General features: G+C 45.0%; 1 protein-coding gene across 7 annotated transcripts in view; it reads left to right on the forward strand.

Moving 5' to 3' along the window:
* Positions 1 to 19,410, forward strand: part of OSBPL1A (oxysterol binding protein like 1A) — a 181,469-nt gene that overhangs the window by 111,064 nt on the left and 50,995 nt on the right. For all 7 annotated transcript variants that reach the window (XM_084779756.1, XM_084779759.1, XM_084779758.1 and 4 more), the window contains one exon: positions 8,466 to 8,622. In XM_084779756.1, coding sequence (XP_084635882.1) covers positions 8,466 to 8,622 — 157 coding nt within the window. The remainder of the gene's footprint in view (positions 1 to 8,465; positions 8,623 to 19,410) is intronic.

Raw genomic sequence — 19,410 nt, forward strand, 5'->3', positions numbered from 1 at the left:
GAACCTGGACATGTCTGCTTATTCTACCCAGTCCCAGTCTCCTTCTTGCGACAGCTGCCTTGTTTCAGTGGCTCTCTCCACCTTGCACCTTAGATCTCTGGCTCTCACTTGCTTGCTGCTTGTACATTAGCTCTCACATTATCTTAATGCTGGGTGCTGGGGGCTCCTTTGCAGGCAAGCCTCTGCGTCGCCTTTGCACGGAGCCCTCCAATGGCTTTGCTTCTCTGCCATAATAAATTCAGCCTCTGCAAGGTCCTGGTCCTCTGCCACATACTCAGGGCCTACCTTGTCACCCTGCTTCATTCTAGCCATATGGCGCCAATCCTAGGTCTGGAATTGGCCGTGGGAGCCCTGGGCCTTTGTTGTTTGTTACTTGTTCTTTTTACAGGTCTCTTAGCCAAGGTATCTATAGTCTGTTGTGCTTAATGTCTCACTTTCTGCATTTTTTTTCTGTTTATAGAAATCTTTAAAGTCATTTTATTCCTGTAGTGCCTTTCACATAATAAGCATCTGTTTGTTGGTTGCATACAACTAGACTATAAGCCACTGAATGGGGGAGGTACTTTTGTTGAGTTCACAGATGTTAGTCAAAGATGTGCACAGCAAGTGAGTGAGTACGAACTGTGCTTGTCTAATCTCCACTCACTGCTGGGCCCTCAGCCCACACTCTCCTTTTTGACCCCATAGACAAGACACTGCCCTCATGTAGGTCTCCTTATTTCATCCTTGGCCTCTGTTTTCACACATTATATCCCTGGGTATGGTGTCCTGAGAAGCAGATCTCCAGACATGTGCCCACCTTCTAATTGCTAGAACTTATAAGCAGTACTTGATTTGCAAAATGGGATCTCTGCAGACGGATTAATTATGGTCTTTGCAGTGCAGAGATCATCGTTTTGCTGTTGTTTGTTTTTAGGTTAGACCAAAGTTCTTTCGCAAATGCCCTCATAAAAGAGGCAAAGAGAGAGATTAGATAGCCACCTGAGGAGAAGTGACATGAGGGTAGCAATGGAGACTTGATTAGTATGTCCAGGAGCTTGGAACACCTGCATGTGGGCAGGAAGACAAAGTCAGAGCCCCCAGGTACACAGTACACAGGTACACAGTCCTGTCCTACCAGGAAGCTGATGTTGGGCATCAGGACTCCCAGATTATTAAATCCTTTCTGTGGTTTTAACGCAGCTCTGGTAGTTGTTATAGTAGCCATAGGAAGGGATACATCGGGGCCATGCGCAAAGTCTAAAACTCATGTTAGTCATCATCTTGTAAAATAATTGCTGACTCCTGCCACCTGTGGGCTCCCATCCAAACTCCGTGACCCAGTGTAACACCAGTCTCTGAGGACTCTGTCTCGCCCTGTGACTACCCTCCTCTCCAGCTGTGCCGCGACATCCTGGCCACACACCTTCAGCACCTGTCACTTCTCACCAACACCCAGTGTTCTACCTTGCCTTGAAGTCACTGTCTTCATCCTTCCTGCTGAAGCTTGTCTGTCATGTTCTCTCAGAAGATGGCCCTGCCTTCCCTACGAGTAGCTCGCCCCGTTCCCACATGTCTGTTTACCGACGTGGTTATGAGTGTCTTTCATTGTAGTGGATGTTGAGTACTGGGAGGGCGCTGGCCACAGAGAGGGCACTGGCCACAGATCGCTGTCCTATCAAACTGTTCCTGGAGCTAGCCTTTAGCTAGTGCACTTTATACTTTGTACATACTGATTTGTTGGTCACCTAAAACTCCCTTCCAAAGTGCAGCTACTCTGTAACTGGGCTTCGGCTGCAGAGGTATTAGATGCATCCGCGACCTTCCTGAAACTAATGTTGAAAAGGCTGCTGGTGAAGACTGGTTGGGAACTTGAGACTCAGCACTCAGGAACATTGAGGTTTCCCAAAGCAGTTCATCTAATTCTTCAGCTACATGCAAAGGTCTCACAAGACCAAGAAAATGGTGATAGGTGTATTCCTTAGGGACCAAACAAGTACTTTTGAAAAGCTCTGTCCTAAGCATCACCACGAAGTGTGACTGCCTTGACCGTAGACGCACTCTGGGGAGGATGTCTAGGATGCCTATGACCGTCACACATGGCCAAGATCCTGTCTCACGTTTTGTCCCTTACAGATTCAGTTCATAATTTATTTTACACATGATTGTGATCAGTTTCATGTTTTTTGTTCTGTTCACTCATTTGTTACTGTTATTTTAGTGTTTGTGCAGTTCCTACAGCTAAATAAAATTTTTGTGCACTGACATTGAAAGCCATACCTTTGGTTATTCAAGCATTTTCAGAACAGTTCTAGCTCATGGGTAACCACAAACAATGAGAGCTTTAAACTGAGCCTGTTTCTTGACCCTTTCCTGTAACCTCAAGTAAGAGGAGGAAGCGTGATTTGGACGCTGTCCACAGTTCTTCCAAGCCTCCTGCTTTGGTCTTGTTTGTTCTCAGGCTAGTGTTCAAAGATCCTGTCAGAGTGCTTATCAGGACAGCCCAGGAGAATTATTGGCAGGTTTATAGAGTGAACTCTCTGGCCTGTGTTTCCAGCCTTTTAATGATAGGAAGGATTAATTAGTCAACATCTGAAATACTCTTGTACTCTGAAAAGGCAGGGGTAAGGATTATCTTAATTCTAGACTGATGTTAAAGTCACAATAACCCAATCATAGTCCTTGGTGCCTGCTTTTAGTCACATTTTGTCACTTTGACAAAATGCCTGAGCAAATCAATTTAGAAGAGAGAAAGGTTTATTTTTATTAGTGGTTTCAGGCCAGAGTTGCCTGCCTCTTTGTCAGTAGGCCTGTGATGACACAGAACATCACAGTGTGCTTTTAACAGACAGGAACATGTGACAAAGGACACAGCTTACCCGTAGTGGCTGGGGAAGGGGAAGATGGGCAGATGCCAGGAATAAGATGTAGTCTTCAAAGGCACATCGCTGTCCCTAGCTGCCTGCTTTCTCCATTCAGGCCCCACCTTCCACAGTCCCTCTGCCCCTTGGAAAGCTGGGTGGACGATGGACCCACGGCTTCCACAGAGCCCTTTTGTCTACCACTTCTCTGCAGTTCACCTCTGAACATAGTCTTTGGTCCACAAACATGGAATATACTTGCTACTCAAACCACAGTGCCACATTCAGTCTGAAATGTGTTGAGGATAATTCTGAATTCTAATATGAGCAGAGCTTTAATCTGAGTACTTACCACATTAAAAACAAGTTCAGAGGCCGTTCTAGTAATACTACTGTTTTAACCAGGCAAACGGTGCTGACCCTAATGCTTCTCCGTAGTACTTTCCCTGTAAAACCTCGCATCCATGAGCACCCACCTGACTCCTTCAGGGACTGGGTAAAGTAGACTCACATTAAAACTGCACCAAGTTTCCCATCCCTGCCTTTAGGCTCTGTGTAGATTCTCGGTTGCCCTGAAGATTGGAAGATGATACCACAAGTTTCAGAGTCTCCTTGCCCTATTTTTCAGGGACCAGTGAGGCACCCTAAAATGTTCGGATTCATTTGCATATTATAACATTGTAATTGTAGGGAGAAATACAGGAGAAAGGTAAATGACTGGCTAATATGGTGTGACTCTAAACTACAGATTGTTAAAATCAGCGTTTTGTGATTGCAGTTAAAAAGAGAAAATATCAGTGGCATTATTAGAAAAACCAGTGATGGCAATTATGCTCCCAGAGGGTGGTCTTTTGAAAGTGATACTTAGGTCAGAGCCGAAAGGACAGAATAGACTTCACGCACGGAATGTATAAGGCCTTTGGCTTTGGCCACTCCAGGTTTTGTTTGGAGTTGCACTTTTTTGTTGTTGTTATTTTTTATTGTCAATTTTATAAACACAAGATATATCATAATTACTAACCATTTTAACATATGCTATGTGGTACGATTAGGTACTGCTGTGTGTCACCATTCCCTTCTGAGGCTGTCCACTCTTTATCGCTCTAACAGTTGCTGGAGATAATTAACTTAAAGGAGCGGGTTTATTTTGGCTCACGGTTCTGGAGGATTCAGCCCATTGTCCATTGGCCACACTCCTTTTAGGCCCATAGCACAGTGCATATCACGATGCAAGCATACACTGAAGCAGACCGTTCCCCTCACGATGAGAAGTGTCTCCTTCAGTGGTGCCTCCCCTGTGTCTGTTACTGTTGTATTGCTCTGAAGACACCATGAGCAGGGCAACTCTTACAAAAGGAAGCATATAGTCAGGGGCTTTCCTACGGTTTCCCAGGGTGATCCATGACCATCAGGGCAGCAGCATGGACGCAGGCAGGCATAGTGCCAGAGAAGTAGCCGAGAGCTACATTCTGATCCACAGGCAGCAGGTGGTGTGTGTGTGTGTGTGTGTGTGTGTGTGTGTGTGTGTGTGTGTGAGAGAGAGAGAGAGGGGGGAGAGAGAGAGAGAGAGAGAGAGAGAGAGAGAGAGAGAGAGAGAGAGAGAGAGAGAGAGAGAGGGAGAGAGACACTGCACCAGGCATGGGCTTTTGAAACGCCAAAGCTCACCCCCAGCTATAAACCTGCTCCAACAAGAGCACACCTCCTCCAACAGGGACATACCAAGCCTTCCGGTCAGTTCATCAACTGGGGACTAAGCAGGAAAATATTTCTCATTCAAATCCTCCACAGGCGGAGACCACAAGACCTCCCGCTAGATCCTGCCTCTTACAGAATGCACCTTCAAGTGGTTCAAAGCTAGGGAGGACACCTTGAACAAGGGAGCCTTTACAGGGGTGTGTGAGGTACAAACAGGAATGGCATCTACTTCCAACACAGATGCATTCCCATGCTGAAGCCCCACATGTGGTTCTCCCAAGGCTTTGGTTTGGTTTTGTTTAGTATGAGTTCTGTGGCTTAATAAAGGACAAGTACATGGAGATGTGAAACCCTCTCCTCTCCAACTGTTTCCCCCTAAAGCAATGATACATTGCCCAGTAACAGCAGAAAGTCCCAAGACCCGGCCTATTGGCCACTCACAGTGGGAACAGAATTGAAAGAGTCCAGAGGTGAATGGTGACCGCAGAGTATCTGCCACCAATGAAGGACCTTACCAGGAGTCCTGAAGATCTCCTGTGTGGACAGGCTCTGATGGGCACGGTTAAACCTCCACAGCAACCGTGGATGTGCTGATGTGGGGCAGCGCAGTGGCAAGGTGGGAAAGGTGAATAATAAAGGGCTGGCATCTGACCTGGTCAATCGAGTTTGGATATACATTGTTTGGAACTCTGGCTCTCCTTTGAAACACTGTTGCTCTGGAAAGGGATTGATGTGTTTGATGCCTCATGGAAAACAGGCCACCGTTGTCAGTGAAGGCTGCCTTTGTCACACTGAGTACTAGGGCTGGTACTGTACTGTTTGCAGTGAGGTTCTGCACTTGCCAAGCATTCTGAGCGTTCTACCCATGATCCACTGCATGGCTCATTCTACCCATGAAGTAAAAAGCCCTTGTTTGAAAACAAAAGTTCTATGACTTCCAGTATAAAATGGAAGGATGTTATCTCTCGGTTTGTTCCATAGTGTCCTTTGCCTGCTGCCTGCTTTTGCTGCCTTTTAAAAATATCCTATGTATTATGTACCTGATGCAGCTTCCTCTGTGTTTTATAAGCATCGTGTTGCTCTTGTACTGGTACATGGTGTCACTGTTTACCTGGGATAGTTCCTGTGTGGTGACGCTTTTATCCTCCTCCTTGTTCTTATTTCCTGTCAGCTTACTCGACTCATTCAGCAGCCACAGCCCTTTGCCGACACTGCCCTTCTCTATGAAGTGGGTGGATGCCTGGCGGCCCACTGTCCCCATCCCCCACTATGAAGTGGGCTGATGCCTGGTGGCCCACTGTCCCCATCCCCCACTGTGAAGTGGGCTGATGCCTGGTGGCCCACTGTCCCCATCCCCCACTGTGAAGTGGGCTGATGCCTGGTGGCCCACTGTCCCCATCCCCCACTGTGAAGTGGGCTGATGCCTGGCGGCCCACTGTCCCCATCCCCCACTATGAAGTGGGTTGATGCCTGATCGTCCACTGTTCCCATCCTCCACTGTGAAGTGGGCTGATGCCTGGCGGCCCACTCTCCCCATCCCCCACTATGAAGTGGGCTGATGCCTGGCGGCCCACTCTCCCCATCCCCCACTATGAAGTGGGCTGATGCCTGCCCACTGTTCCCATTCTGACCTGTGACTATACCCACACCAACTGACTGACTGAGTTGTTGTCCATACAGTGTACTTCTGCCAGACCTCACTGCTTGGGAATCTTGTCTATCTGCTTTGCACCTGGTTCCTAGGAAGGGAGGAATGAGTTGGGCAGTGTCAGAGATGGTAGATGAGCCACAGTTAGGACTGAGAAGTGGCCGCTGCACTCTGCAGAATAGAGGTAGTTAGTGGCCTCCATCAGAGCTTTTTAGCTGATAAGCCAAATAGAGGAGCGGTTAGAGAGGATGGTGGAGATGGGAAAGCGTAGGGAAGGGGAAGTGGACAGGGAGATGACAAGGAAAAGGGACACGGAGTTGCCAGGTGTCACTGGCCAGAGAGGACAAAGGTCTGCAGTGCCATCTGATTGCGTGCCTGTGACATGAGCATGGTGGTCCCATATGCATATTTCTAAAAGGACTAATACACATGAAAGTGTCTTACAGTTTGCATCCACACCACACTGAGATGCTACTTTGGGAAAGACTAGCTTTACCCGTAGAAGCTCTTACTATCTCTTGTTTACTGTTTATTATACATCTGTTTTTAATTAAAACAAACAAACAAACATGAGCAACAGCTTTTTAAGTAGCAAAGCCCCTTCTTACCATTTGTGTTTCCAAACACAGTATCCTGTGTACAGCAGTATTTTAGAAAAACATCCACGGTCTCTTTGATTGAGTATATTTTTTATTTTTGACATCTAAATTACATAGGACAAATGCACTTCAAGTCATACTAAGGCAAAATTGTTTAACTCTTGAAATTCTTAATGGTTTACAAGGGAACACATTGTAAGATACAGGCAGATCCTTCTCTCCCCGATGTGTTCCCAGCTTTGATTTGGTCCTGTAGTACTTTCACCTCAGTACTTTCACTTACAACACCTACCATCACATACCTCAGGACAAAGTGGTGACTCGAGATATCATCACCTTGCAGTGCACAATTTAATGCTTACAAGTGGTTTCTGGGTTTCTCTGTATAGTTGTTGAACCATAGTGGACCGCAAGGAGCTAAAAACACAGCAAGCCGAACGGTGGGTGGGGAGAAGGTACCAGTGTGTGCCTTTATTGTGGGGGCCAGGAGAGCGCTGAGCCTTTCAGAGGGTTGAGCTTCGTGTTGTCCTTGGTGCTGCAGACAGCCATGGTGCTGCTGGCACTGTGGCTCAGCATTTGCTTCCTTTTGCATCAGCCTGATGGCATCACGGTAAGACTCTGTGCGCCAAGCTGAGTGCTAGGAAGAGGGAAGCCTAAGCCTTCTGTTTCTGAGTTGAGCTGTGGTACATGTGCGGCAAATGAGAGGTCAGCACCAAGCAGGTTGTCCCCAGCTGTGTGAAGCAAGCTTTGTAGAGCTAAGCACAAGTGGGCAGAGTCAAATGGGAAGTCAGGCCATCTTGAACAGTGTTTTACTAGAACAGAGCCCTCCTGTTTAAAAAAAAAAATCTGGAGAGTGGCTACTGTTTGAGCTGAAACAAACTATTAAATAAGGAGTCAGAAAACTGGGGTTTGGATCCCAAGTTCCCACTTGCAAGCCAGGAGCTTATTGGCATACTTGATGAGGGTCCCGAGCCTCACCTCACCACTCCCAAAGCACCTAAAGCTGCTCAGAGGAGATGCGGACTGTGACAGTCTTGGCAGCTGACATGGATGGTACAGAAGTGAATCATCTTCCTGGTCCCCAGCAAGCAGATGGCTCCATTCTGAGTACATAGGCAACTGGCAATGTGGCATTTCCGTCCTTAGAACCTGTGTCTCATAACTGATGTAGGGACACCAGGAATTCAGATGAGTCATGCCAGGGCAGCGTTGTTATATGTGTTTTCAAAATTCCCTTTCCTTTTGTTACTGCAGGATTCGATGTGACTTAAACGTCTCATAAGTGCAGCCACTGTCGATATTCCATTATACATGGGCTTTTAAATTGAACTTTTTTAGGTATGCTATAGTTAAGATGCCTTGAGAAGGAAGAGAATAGAAACGTGGGCATGGGAGACTACTGAATATGATTTCCTAAAGAACTCAGTAATCTTTGGCTACCTCTAAGTATATAAAGTCAATTTAATTGTAACTTTAAATAAGTGTACATCTGTCACATAAACCCATATGAGCCGCAGTGGGAGCGGGTTCTCTGAAATCCCTGAGGAGGTGTTTGCGGACGGATTGTGAAAGGACAAAGTAGGCTGCTTGAGTTTCACAGTGCAGTCCGTTGAGGGAGCTGGCCATTGTTAGTGAAGGCTGGCACCCAAGTTCCGCACATTCATCATGACTGCTCTGCCACAGGTTCCGAGTCCGAGGGGTCCCTGACTTGCCTGGAAGCTGTGACACCACACTCCTTTGAAGAGAACGAAGTGCCTGTGAGCAGTGGAAAAAACAGAATGTCTGAAGGAAAAGACTGTGGTGGGGGAGATGCGCTCTCCAATGGCATCAAAAAGCACAGGTATGGTAGTTGGTCATCACTGTCACACAGCTGGAAGGCGTGGAAACCGGTGCTTTTCTCTGCTTCCTCCCCAGTCAGTGCTGGGTGTGTGTGTTGACTGCTGTGTCTCCACTGAGGCTGGATTTAACTGAGGTGCTCTTTTCTTTTTCCTCTTTGAGGAACGTCCAGAGTAAGTGCATGGGGCAGAGCACAGAGCTTGGCTTCGGCAGCCAGGCTTTCAGGCAATGCCTAGGTCCTTCGTTTGGAGTAAGCCGTCTCAGAACCACCCATTGAAACTGATGTGCTGCTCCCGTTTCATCATTCATCTTTTATGACTCGGCCTCCCAATGCTATTTTGGTTCCTAGTCATTTGATCTTCTTGTTGCTTTTAAGAGCGAATAGTAATGTTGCCAGCCTGCTGTCACAATCTAGTTAATTTTAAACAAAGGCTGTTACTAAGGCCCAGGATTTGCTGAGCACACCCATTTTACGTGCTCTAATAACATTAGTTTGTTTTTATTTCCCCAGTGGGTTAGTGCTAGAGAGTGTCCCAAATGACCAGATGTAACAGACACCACAGTTCTCTGGTTTCCAAACAAGTTCACAGACAAAGTGGTAGAGTACTTGCGGGTGTTCATGCAGAGATGTATTTTATAAAATGACATTCAAGTGAGATACCCTGTTGTCTTTGTGAGGGGGGTGCTAGTGGTAAATTTCTTCAACAGTCTTCTGTGTGTTTTATACCCATAGATTATATAATCCCTGATTCTGTCCACAACTGCCTCAAATATTGTTCAGGACCAGTGAAAACACCTCTGCTCCGATGTGTGCTTTCTTCCTTTGTTACGTAAAAAACAAAACCAAGACAAAACAAAAAGCAGTACCTTGGTTTCATTTCTTATAGAGATATAAATGGATTTTAAAGTGTCTTCAGGTTCGTGTAACACTGGGGAACTGGCGAGATTAAAGCAGCTTTCCTTTGTTGAGCTTTAAGCTTTAGTGGCTTCAGTGCCCCAGATGGTGTGGCTGCTAGGAAGTGTCTTCTAGTCAGCAGCGGTAGCTTTGCAACACAGGACATGAAATACCAGCTAATAAACCTGACATGGATGTCTCTAAGAGACACAGCGTTTTACTAAACATACATGTCTTGTTCCCAGTGAGAAAACGAGCAAAATCTTTGGAAAGATCAAAAACTGAATCGAGTGCTTGAGATACAGTTATTAAAATACCCAAATAAATACAGTGCCTGGGCCAAATAGCTGCTCCATGCTGTGGCCGCTGGGAGTCCCCTCTGGCTTCTCACCCCTGTGTATCTGTGCTGCCACAAGACAGTAGCTGTTTTGTATTCGGCGGGATTATGCTGTACTCAGAGATTCTGTTCTTGGTCAGACACACAGAAGGATACAAATACGCAACATGGAATTGTTAAGAAAGATCAGTCGAGGCCAAGTTGTAGGGAGAGGAGATATAAGTAGCCAGAGACCTAACCAGAAAAGTTACATTTATACAGCAAGATGCAGCCTATTAAAATTGTGAGTATAATGGCCTGTTCTGTTACTCAGTTTAATCAAAAGTAGAGAAGTTCAGAAGCCTTAACAATTGCTTCTTGGCAAAGGTAGCTCTGCAAACACCCATGCTTTGTAAGGCTCAGTATAGTCAGTGGATATATGGGCATATATGGATTGTGAATTGGTTTTGTTTCAAATAGAAAATGAGAAACTTTATTAATTATAAATCCAGCTTAACTGATATACTGATAATTTTAACAAAGTATTTTTAACCGTTCCCTCTAATTTTTCACAAAACTATTTGTCCAACAGAAAGTTAATATAAAAATGATGAAAATCTCACTACATTCATTTAGACAGTAGCTCCCCCTACTCCCCTGCTGCAAAATGTGCGCTGATTGGTAAGTCAGTGCTCAGCCTTTTCCACACTGCAGTCAGTTAGATTGACAAGGCTCCTTGCCACCCGGGCTAGATTCCAAAGGAGCAGTACTTGCACCCATTTTCTTTTGAGCTCTGATCTTTTAACTTGTACTTTCCCCCAAATAGTTCTCTTTGGTAAAGGTTTAGCTATGGGTTTCAGAGTGTCAGTAGATATAATGTGAAACGTACAAAGCATGTAGTCAATAGTCCAGGGGAGGTTTCATGAATGCCATTCGCTGTCTCAACAGCATCCACAGATTAGAGAAAACACAAGTGGTCCCTCATAGGACATGAAATTGCCCCTGATTAGGAAGCATTCCAGCCAACTGCAACAGAAGAGGAGCTCCAGTGTTAACAGCTGTAGTAAGTGCTTAGAGATGAGACATTAAGGCAGTTGCAACATCAGAAACTGGGCACAGTTCGCTCGCTTTCTTTCTTTCTTTCTTTCTTTCTTTCTTTCTTTCTTTCTTTCTTTCTTTCTTTCTTTCTTTCTTTTTATTCCAGATAGAGTTTTTCTTGTAGTTCTGGCTTACCTAGACTTGCTTTGTAGACCAGGCTGGCCTCAAACTCACAGAGATCTGCCTGTCTCTGCCTCCTGAAGTGCTGGGATTAATTGCTTGAGTCACCATGTCTGGCTTGGAGATGATTCTTACTTTAGTCATTAGAGTGTTTGTTGTTGTTGTTGTTGTTTTTACTTTAGAGCCCATATACAAAGATAAAACATGCAAAATAAATTGATCATTTTGAGAAATAAAATTGCCATTATCCATAGATGACTCATTTGTCTCCATAGAAAACACGTAGTATCCATAGCAAAGTTATGAGAGGTAGTAAAATAATGACGCGGTTGTTGCATACAGAATTACATTTTTGTGAATTATCAGCAGAGACTTAAATTAAAACTTGAGGAAAGGAGATACTTAGAGTTACTACAAGAAAGTCACAAGCTTATGCATTTTAGCTACAACCCAGACAGCCGCCCACTCACACAGTAAGAAAAAAGATAATGACACTATTGAAATACTAACTGTCATAAAGGTCCTCTTGCCTGATTGATCTGTAGATGTAATGTAATTTTCATTCCAATCACATTGTTTTCCACAGAAGCTACAGAGTAGGTTCTGAAGTGTACTGAAGTACAGAGGGCTTCCAAGACTCAGAACCAGGAGCCAGGCCACAGGAAAAGATGCTGTATTCTCTACCAAATGGCAAGGCGGTGACAAAATACTTAGTTCAGACTTCTCTAGGACATAGATTGAGCAGTAGGGAAAGACTCATGTGGAGGAGGGAAGCCAGCGTGAGATGAGTGAGGGAAAGACCAGGGAGGGGGTGGCACGGAGTGACTAGCAATCAACTACTGCGGGGAGGGTCAGCAATGGCCTGTCTCGTAGACAGTGGCCCTCCCTAGCTGCGGCTTCACCATCTATGGGTTTAGGCTACTATATATGGAAAGCACTTTCAAAAGTTGAACTAGTTGTTTATATAACATTTATGTCATGTTAGGTATTACAAAATCTAGGGATCATTTAAATATGATGGTTTTTGTGCACACAGGACACAGTTTTATACAGCTGACAATGACATGGACTTTCATACAGGACCTGGGGCCCTAGAATGAATGCTGTGTAGATTCCACGCAGCGGCTGCACGTATTTATAACTTTAGGATGATCCAAACATCTAAATGTGAAAGTTAAAATATCTTCATAGTGTTGAGGTGGGGGAAGATATCTCATAATGGAAATGGTAGACTGTTCATTTCATCTGCTGTTAATTAACTCAGGGTCACTTATCTGTTGATTTGAATGAGGTTCTGTCTTATGGCTGTGAATCACAAGGGTTTGGTTTGTTATGCTCAGACAGTGGGTTGGACCTCCAGGTAGCTTGCTCTGCTCTCCACAACTACATTTGATGTGAATGCAGCTGAAGGGAGAGGAATGTGGCAGCAGTTGTGGTCTGTGTATGAAGATTTTGTTCTGGAGATTTGTGGACGAGTTGAAGTAAAGAGGTTGAAAAGCATGCTCTGTCAGTATTTTCTAGAAAGCATTAATGTACTGAAGAAATGTGGAGTGTTTAGTAAATATTGCATCTCATCCCTGGGGCCATCAGGGAATGAGCAAGAACTTTGCCCAGAATTTGTCAGGTGTGTAGATGGTCTAGGGGAACAGGGAGCAGTAAAGTCACGTGAGCCTATGTTCTCTTCCGCCTGGAAGGTGCATGGCTGGGTTGAGAGAGCAGCAGTGACAAATCTCACGCAGCTTATGCATGGGGCATCCCCTTCAGCCGAGCGCAGTCCCCTAGAGTACTAAGCAGCAGCCTGCCGTGGCACCTCAGTGTGGTGGTCCTGACAGCAGTGTGGAGTTGTGAGGGCCCCTGTGCTGAAACATAGGCTGATCAGTCAACCGCCTGTGTCGTCCTTGGAGGCCATACATGCTGGACACCTGCAGCAGATTGGCACCTTAGATGACAGCAGCTGAAGCAGTGACCTCAAACCCAGCAGACCACTCAGGTTACAGGACAGTCATCTTCTGCAAAGCTGCATTCTGAGACCTCCCCACAAACGGATGCCAACTTAACAGATGGGACTAGACAAGAAGGTTCAGATTTTAAGACTTCATCTAGGATCAGCAAGCTGGCAGGCCATGGGGTCCCTTTGAGCGTGTTAGGAAGAAGCAGAAGGCACGGTGGGCTGTTTACTGATAGGAATTCTTGTAGGAAAACCATGACCCATTCCTACCCTAGGCTAGAAAGAAGATAGTGCAGAAACTGACCTTAGGAAGCAGGGCTGAGGCCAGGGGTCCCCCAGTCTCACCCCTTTATCTTACTCTGCTTCTGAGACTCCTCTTTGTAGCCTGGAGGTGCTTCACAGCAGTTAGAAAAGCACAGGCTCTGTTCTAGCTTGGACACTGAATAAGGAAGCTTTGCTGAAAACGTACTTGCATCTAAATCTGAGGGCTTTTTCCAGCCTGTTCTCGACAGGCAGATGCTTCCTGTGGGCGAGTAAGAGCAGTTTTCTAGGACACCCATCATCTGCAGCTCTGCTGGAATGAACTACATGGCAAATAGCTAAGCAATTGCTGTTCTTTATCTGGGCTGTGAAAGAGAAGAGACTGGTTTTGTTTTCCAGGTATATAATTCCATTTTTAAAAAATTACTGCAGAAATTTCAATCATGCTTAGAAGTATAGAACATATTGTTATGAATCCTACATATTTATCATTAGCATCATTATTTATCATGCATATGCCTTTGCTTCACCTAAATTTTATCTCATTTTTTTTTCTAACTTCAAGGCTAAACTTTAAGATATATTAAGCTGGCTGATGGTGGTACAAGCCTTAAATCCCAGCAGAGGCAGGCGGATCTCTGTGAGTTCGAGGCCAGCCTGGTCTACAAATTGAGTTCAGGACAGCCAGGGATACTCAGAGAAACCCTGTCTCGGGGGGAAATATATATATTGCCTTTCTTATAGTTGAAAAAATGTATATGCATGTGTTGTGGTGTTGTGTACAGCATGGAATTGTGAGATACATACACGTCATAGAATGGCTGCGTAGAGGTGACTAACATCTGTGTCACCTTCATACATGTTTTGTTGTAAAAACAGTTAAAATCTGCTTCATATGGCATTGCTGCTGCCAGTTTTCACTGAGCTGCACAATAGATGCCTTCAGCTTAGTTCTAGAAAACATGAAGTACGCCAGCTGTGGTAGTACCTTCAATTCCAGGCAGAGGCAGGAGGATTTCTGTGAGTTGAAGCCTTAATGATCTACATAGTAAGTTCCAGGACTACGTCGAGAGACCTTGTCTCAAAAACATAAACGAAGAAATGAGCAAAAATAAGCAAAAAAGAAATAAAGAAAAGAGAAAGCATAGAGTTTTCTGGGCATTAAGACTATTCTAATATCTTTGTATTACTTACATTTTAGTGTTAAGTGCTGCCCACTCCGTGTTCTCCGTCTTTAAACCAGACTCTTTCCCTACCATAAAACCATTTATTATCATAAGTGAGTAATAGTTTCTTAATCATCTTTAAAATTTAATTAGTATCTGAATTTCCCTGCTTGTCTTACAAATGTGTCTTGGTAATAGGATCTGAAATGTCACTTAGTGACAAGAATTCAGATGTTCCCCATCTTCTGCTTGGCAGAAATGGCTAGAAGAATTGCTAGGCTTCCTGTTCCTCCCCTTCTATCCTGTCTTGCAGAATATTCCACTGTCTAGATATGGCTGCTCACAGCCTGGGGTATCATTTAATGTAGGCTTTGCCCCCAGTGTCCTTGAAAGCACTCTGTTCACAGAAGCTTGGGCAGGCTTAGCATTGACATTAATTAGTAGTGGTAGTGTTTGGTATGGTGCACTTCATAGATGCACATACTCTGGGGCAGTGTGCCTCCTGCTCCATCAATCAGGAGCGTATGCTGTCTGGCTTCTTTTTATTTTGCATCGAGATTCCCTGGTTAGGGCATTGTGAGCTGACCATTTCAAGGGAAACTTGTCTGATAAGTTTTTACCTAATCATTTTAGTGGCTGCTGTTGATCATTATCCTCATGCTTGATTCTTTTTTTTTAATTTTTCATTAATTTTATTTATGCATTTGTAGGTGGATGGGGTAGGAGTAGAAGCCACATTTTAGATGGTTGTGAGCCACCATGTGGTTGCTGGGAAGTGAACTCAGGACCTCTGCAAGAGCAGTCAGTGCTCTTAACCTCTGAGCCATCTCTCCAGCCCCCCTCATGCTTGATTCTTTAGAAGCCATAACATAGTGCTATTTATTTTGTTTTTTAATTTTAGTTTTTTATGAGACAGGGTTTCTCTGTGTAGCCTTGGCTGCCCTGGAGCTTTGTAGACCAGGCTGGCATCAAACTCAGAGATCTACCTGCCTCTGCCTCCAGAGTACTGGGATTAAAGGCGTGTGCCACCATGCCCGGCTAACATAGTGCTATTCAAACCTGCCGTTCCTTCTACATTAACAGAATTTCACTCAGAGCTGCTGGCCTGGGAGATGCTCAGTTAAAAGTGCTTGCCGTGTAAGCATAATAAGGGCTAGAGTTCAGATTCCCAGAATCCGTTCAACAGCCGGGCGCCGTGGCATGCCTCTGTAATCCCAGTAGTGGGCAAGTGGAGACAGCAGGGTTGCTGGGGCTCTCTGGCCAGGTTCAGAGAGAGACCCTGTCTCAGGAAATAAGATAGAGAGTGACTGAGCATGCTAAACATCAAAGTTGTGCGTCGCTCTCTCTCTCACATACACACTCCATATAAACTTCTAAGTACCTCTTTACAAGATGACACCTGTGGCTTCCCTTCACAAGTGATGTGTGAGTATCCAGACTAGAGTTGTTTAAATACCTTACTCTGTCTCCCCTTCTTTGGTCAGTGGGAACGCCTCTTTGTCCATTCAATAGGATTCCATTTTGTTTGTGATGCTTTGTGTGTATGTTTGTGTGTTTATATGTGCAGGTGCTGGTGTGTATGGGGCCAGCACACGGCCTCATGGTGTTCCGCAGGTGCCTTCAGTCTCCTGTTTGCACAAGGTCTCTTATTGCTTTGCAGCTTTACTACCAAGGCCTGCTTAGCTGACCAACAAGTTCTGGCGATCCCTCCCTCCCAGCTTACAGGCTCAGCTTTTTACCTGGGTTCTGGAGGTTTGAACTCAGGACCTCATGCTTGCACGGCAGACACTTTACCAGACTGAGCCATCTCATCAGTCCCCAACTTCTTGTAGACGTAATTTGCATACAGTACACATGAGTTGTCTTTGAGAGCTGCCTTGCTTTCTGATGAAAGGTAATGCAGCTTCTATTGTTGAGAGTTTGTGTTCTAGGCACAGAGACAGCTGTCGCTAAGGAGTGCTGCCTGTGGTCTATTTTTAGTTTATCACACTGAGAATTGATGATCCGGCTTCTGTTTTGCTCATAGATAAAAGGTACATTGTAACTTTGTCTCTTTTTTCACTTAAGAATATACAGTCCCCCCAGCTTTTTAGGTAGCTTGTTTTTGTTTTGTTTTGTTTCACCTAGTTTGTAATTGGATTATCTGTGAGCAACTGAACAGATGTGTGTGTGCACATTTAGCTTAGAGATGACTCCATTTAAGTTTGTGCTATATTAAATGTGGCCCAGAGTTTAGGAGCATAACAGAGGGTGGTTTATAAGTAAACACATTTTACCAATTTTCCTGAAAGAATGTTGACTTTACCAGTTTTTGTGATCATTAGAGAAACTGGCTTTCCCTTGTGAAGATATATTTTTTCAGGCTTTTCTCTTTCTTTTTTAAAAGATAGGATCTCTCTACACCTGGCAGGCCTGTATTCATTATGTAGGCTAGGCTGGCCTGAAACTCACAGTGACCCACTAGTCTCTGCCTCCCTATGTAGACCAGGCTGGCCTGAAACTCACAGCAGTCCACTAGCCTCTGCCTCCCTATGTAGACCAGGCTGGCCTGAAACTCACAGCAGTCCACTAGCCTCTGCCTCCCTATGTAGACCAGGCTGGCCTGAAACTCACAGCGGTCCACTAGCCTCTGCCTCCCTATGTAGACCAGACTGGCCTGAAACTCACAGTGGTCCACTAGCCTCTGCCTCCCTATGTAGACCAGGCTGGCCTGAAACTCACAGCAGTCCACTAGCCTCTGCCTCCCTATGTAGACCAGGCTGGCCTGAAACTCACAGCAGTCCACTAGCCTCTGCCTCCCTATGTGCTGGGATCAAAGCTATGTGCCATTACATTCGGCTTTTTTTGCAGGCTTTTCCAAAAGAAAAATAACTTTTAGAATTTCTGTTTACCTCATTGGGTGAAATAGGTTTACTGAAATGGTGCCTTTCAATTTAAAATTTCTGGCATTTCATCTCTGTAAATCTTTTTTTAAAAGATAACTTACTAGTAAACTATAATAGCATAGTCATTAAGAGCTTTGGGGTTTTGAATCCTACTTGGTACCACTTTCCTCATCACAGGCTAAGGTATACTTTCTTTGAAATTCAACTTTGTCTGTAAAATAGGAACAAAATAGGCCTCACTGGCTTGGGGCTTAAAGTAGGTGATATACACAAGGCATCTGGGAACTTTTTACCTGTGCATTCAGAGGGCTGGAAGGGAAGAAAAATAGATGCTTCCTTACTTTTCCTGTCTGTCTGTCTGTCTGTCTGTCTGTCTGTCTGTGAGTGGCAGGGTTCTACTCTGTAGCCTGTGCTAACCCAGAATTCACTACGTAACCCAGGCTTGTCCTGGACTCACAGCAACCCTCCTACCTCCTCTTTTAGAATGCTGGGGTTGCAGGTGTGAGCTCCGCCATATTCCTTTCTTTTAACTTGGGTGAACCGGCTTTGAGGATATTTTAGAAGCTAGTTTTGTCCTTCGAAAGTGGGATTTGAAAAAGAGGAAGCAGGCTGAAAGTATTGTTTCTAGGATAAATCTGTTTTCTTTTGGTAAGTGTAAAATCAAAATTTATTTTTAAAGTGCACTATCCTTGGTTTCCATGTCGTTTCATCGTGTGTTTGGTGGTGGGTGCGGTGTGGATCAGGGAGTGTGGCTGGCTGGACTCCACTGTCAGCGCTGTAAACAGAGGTGATGAGAGCTGTTAAGCCTGTCCCTCCCTCCGCGCTCCCCTGACACTGCTTCTCCCTGGGCAGAGGTCTCATTACTTTCTCCTTTTGATCTAGAGACCTTCTCAGTCTCTTAGGTAAATAGCTAGTTTCTATTTCAAGTGTGTTTCATAAACACTTTTAGTCTTTACAGTGTCAAAGAAAGAAGTGTTAAATACACATCAAAGTACACATTTGTTACATTTTAATTAATTTTCAAATCAATATATATATAAAGTGACTGCTTTCATCATGACATTTTCACCCACATACATCATTGTGCTTTTTTCTTTCTCATCTCTTCTGCACCTGCACCTGCCCATCCTCTTCTTTCTGCTTTTGTTCAGCGTCTTGCTCTGTTTATTTGAGGTGGTGCCCCTGTACCCCACCGCACCCCTACTCATGAGCGTCAGGAAATACCTTTCAGTGTAACATGGTCTTCTCACGGTCTGCCTTTATACTCTGTACATTTTCTGTGAAGTCGTAGACTGGGCATCTTAACGTCTGTTGCCACCTGGGATTTGGTCTCTATCAAGTGTCTTTTGCCCTTTGGAATTGTGCCAATCCAGATTTTGCCTCTAGGAGAGAACTGCCCCAGGGGACCTACCTAGAGTTCTTCAGCTTTGTTTTCTTTGCTTGTTAGCGCAGGAAGGCTTTTTCCCCCTTTCAGAAAATAAATGCTACAGATAACAAAAAAGGATTTGCAAGGTTAATAAAATACAGAAGCCATTGTTTTAAAATGCACATAAGTCATTTAAATATTTGGCACTTTGTTTGCCTCTTCCTATAAGATCTTCTGGGGAGCGTAGCAATCACTAGATACACCAGTCTTCAAAACACTGAGTCTCTAAGATGTGGTCCACGCTTGCTGTCTTGAGTCAGGATTTGAAATTCGTAGTGGTGTGTTTCAGCACACTTGTGGGAGTGGCAGTGCCTCCTCGTACCTTGGCCATGCGTCTCCACAAGGAAGCAGTCAGTACTGCCCTCTAGGACAAACATCAATAGCGAAAATAGCCAGAGCTGAAAGTGTCTGCTTCCCACACGCAGGGGAGCACTGTGGAGGCAGATGACACGCCTGTGTAGAGCAGGGTGCACCCAGCTTCTTTGTAGGCCTCAGGTGTGCAGCGCAGTGTCCTCCGGGGCCAGCTGCGTGTCTCAGCAGACGAAGCTTCCATGGGGGACGTGGGCCGTTTAGAGCATGGGTTCTTCACTGCACCATTTTACTTCTGTGCTCTAGTGTTTCACGTCTTCTAGCACAGTCTGGAGTGAGCCCTTCCCTGAATGTGCTGCTTCTGCCCT

Source organism: Acomys minous (genome assembly GCF_964271855.1).
Source record: "Acomys minous genome assembly, chromosome: 4".
Taxonomy (NCBI): Eukaryota; Metazoa; Chordata; class Mammalia; order Rodentia; family Muridae; genus Acomys; species Acomys minous.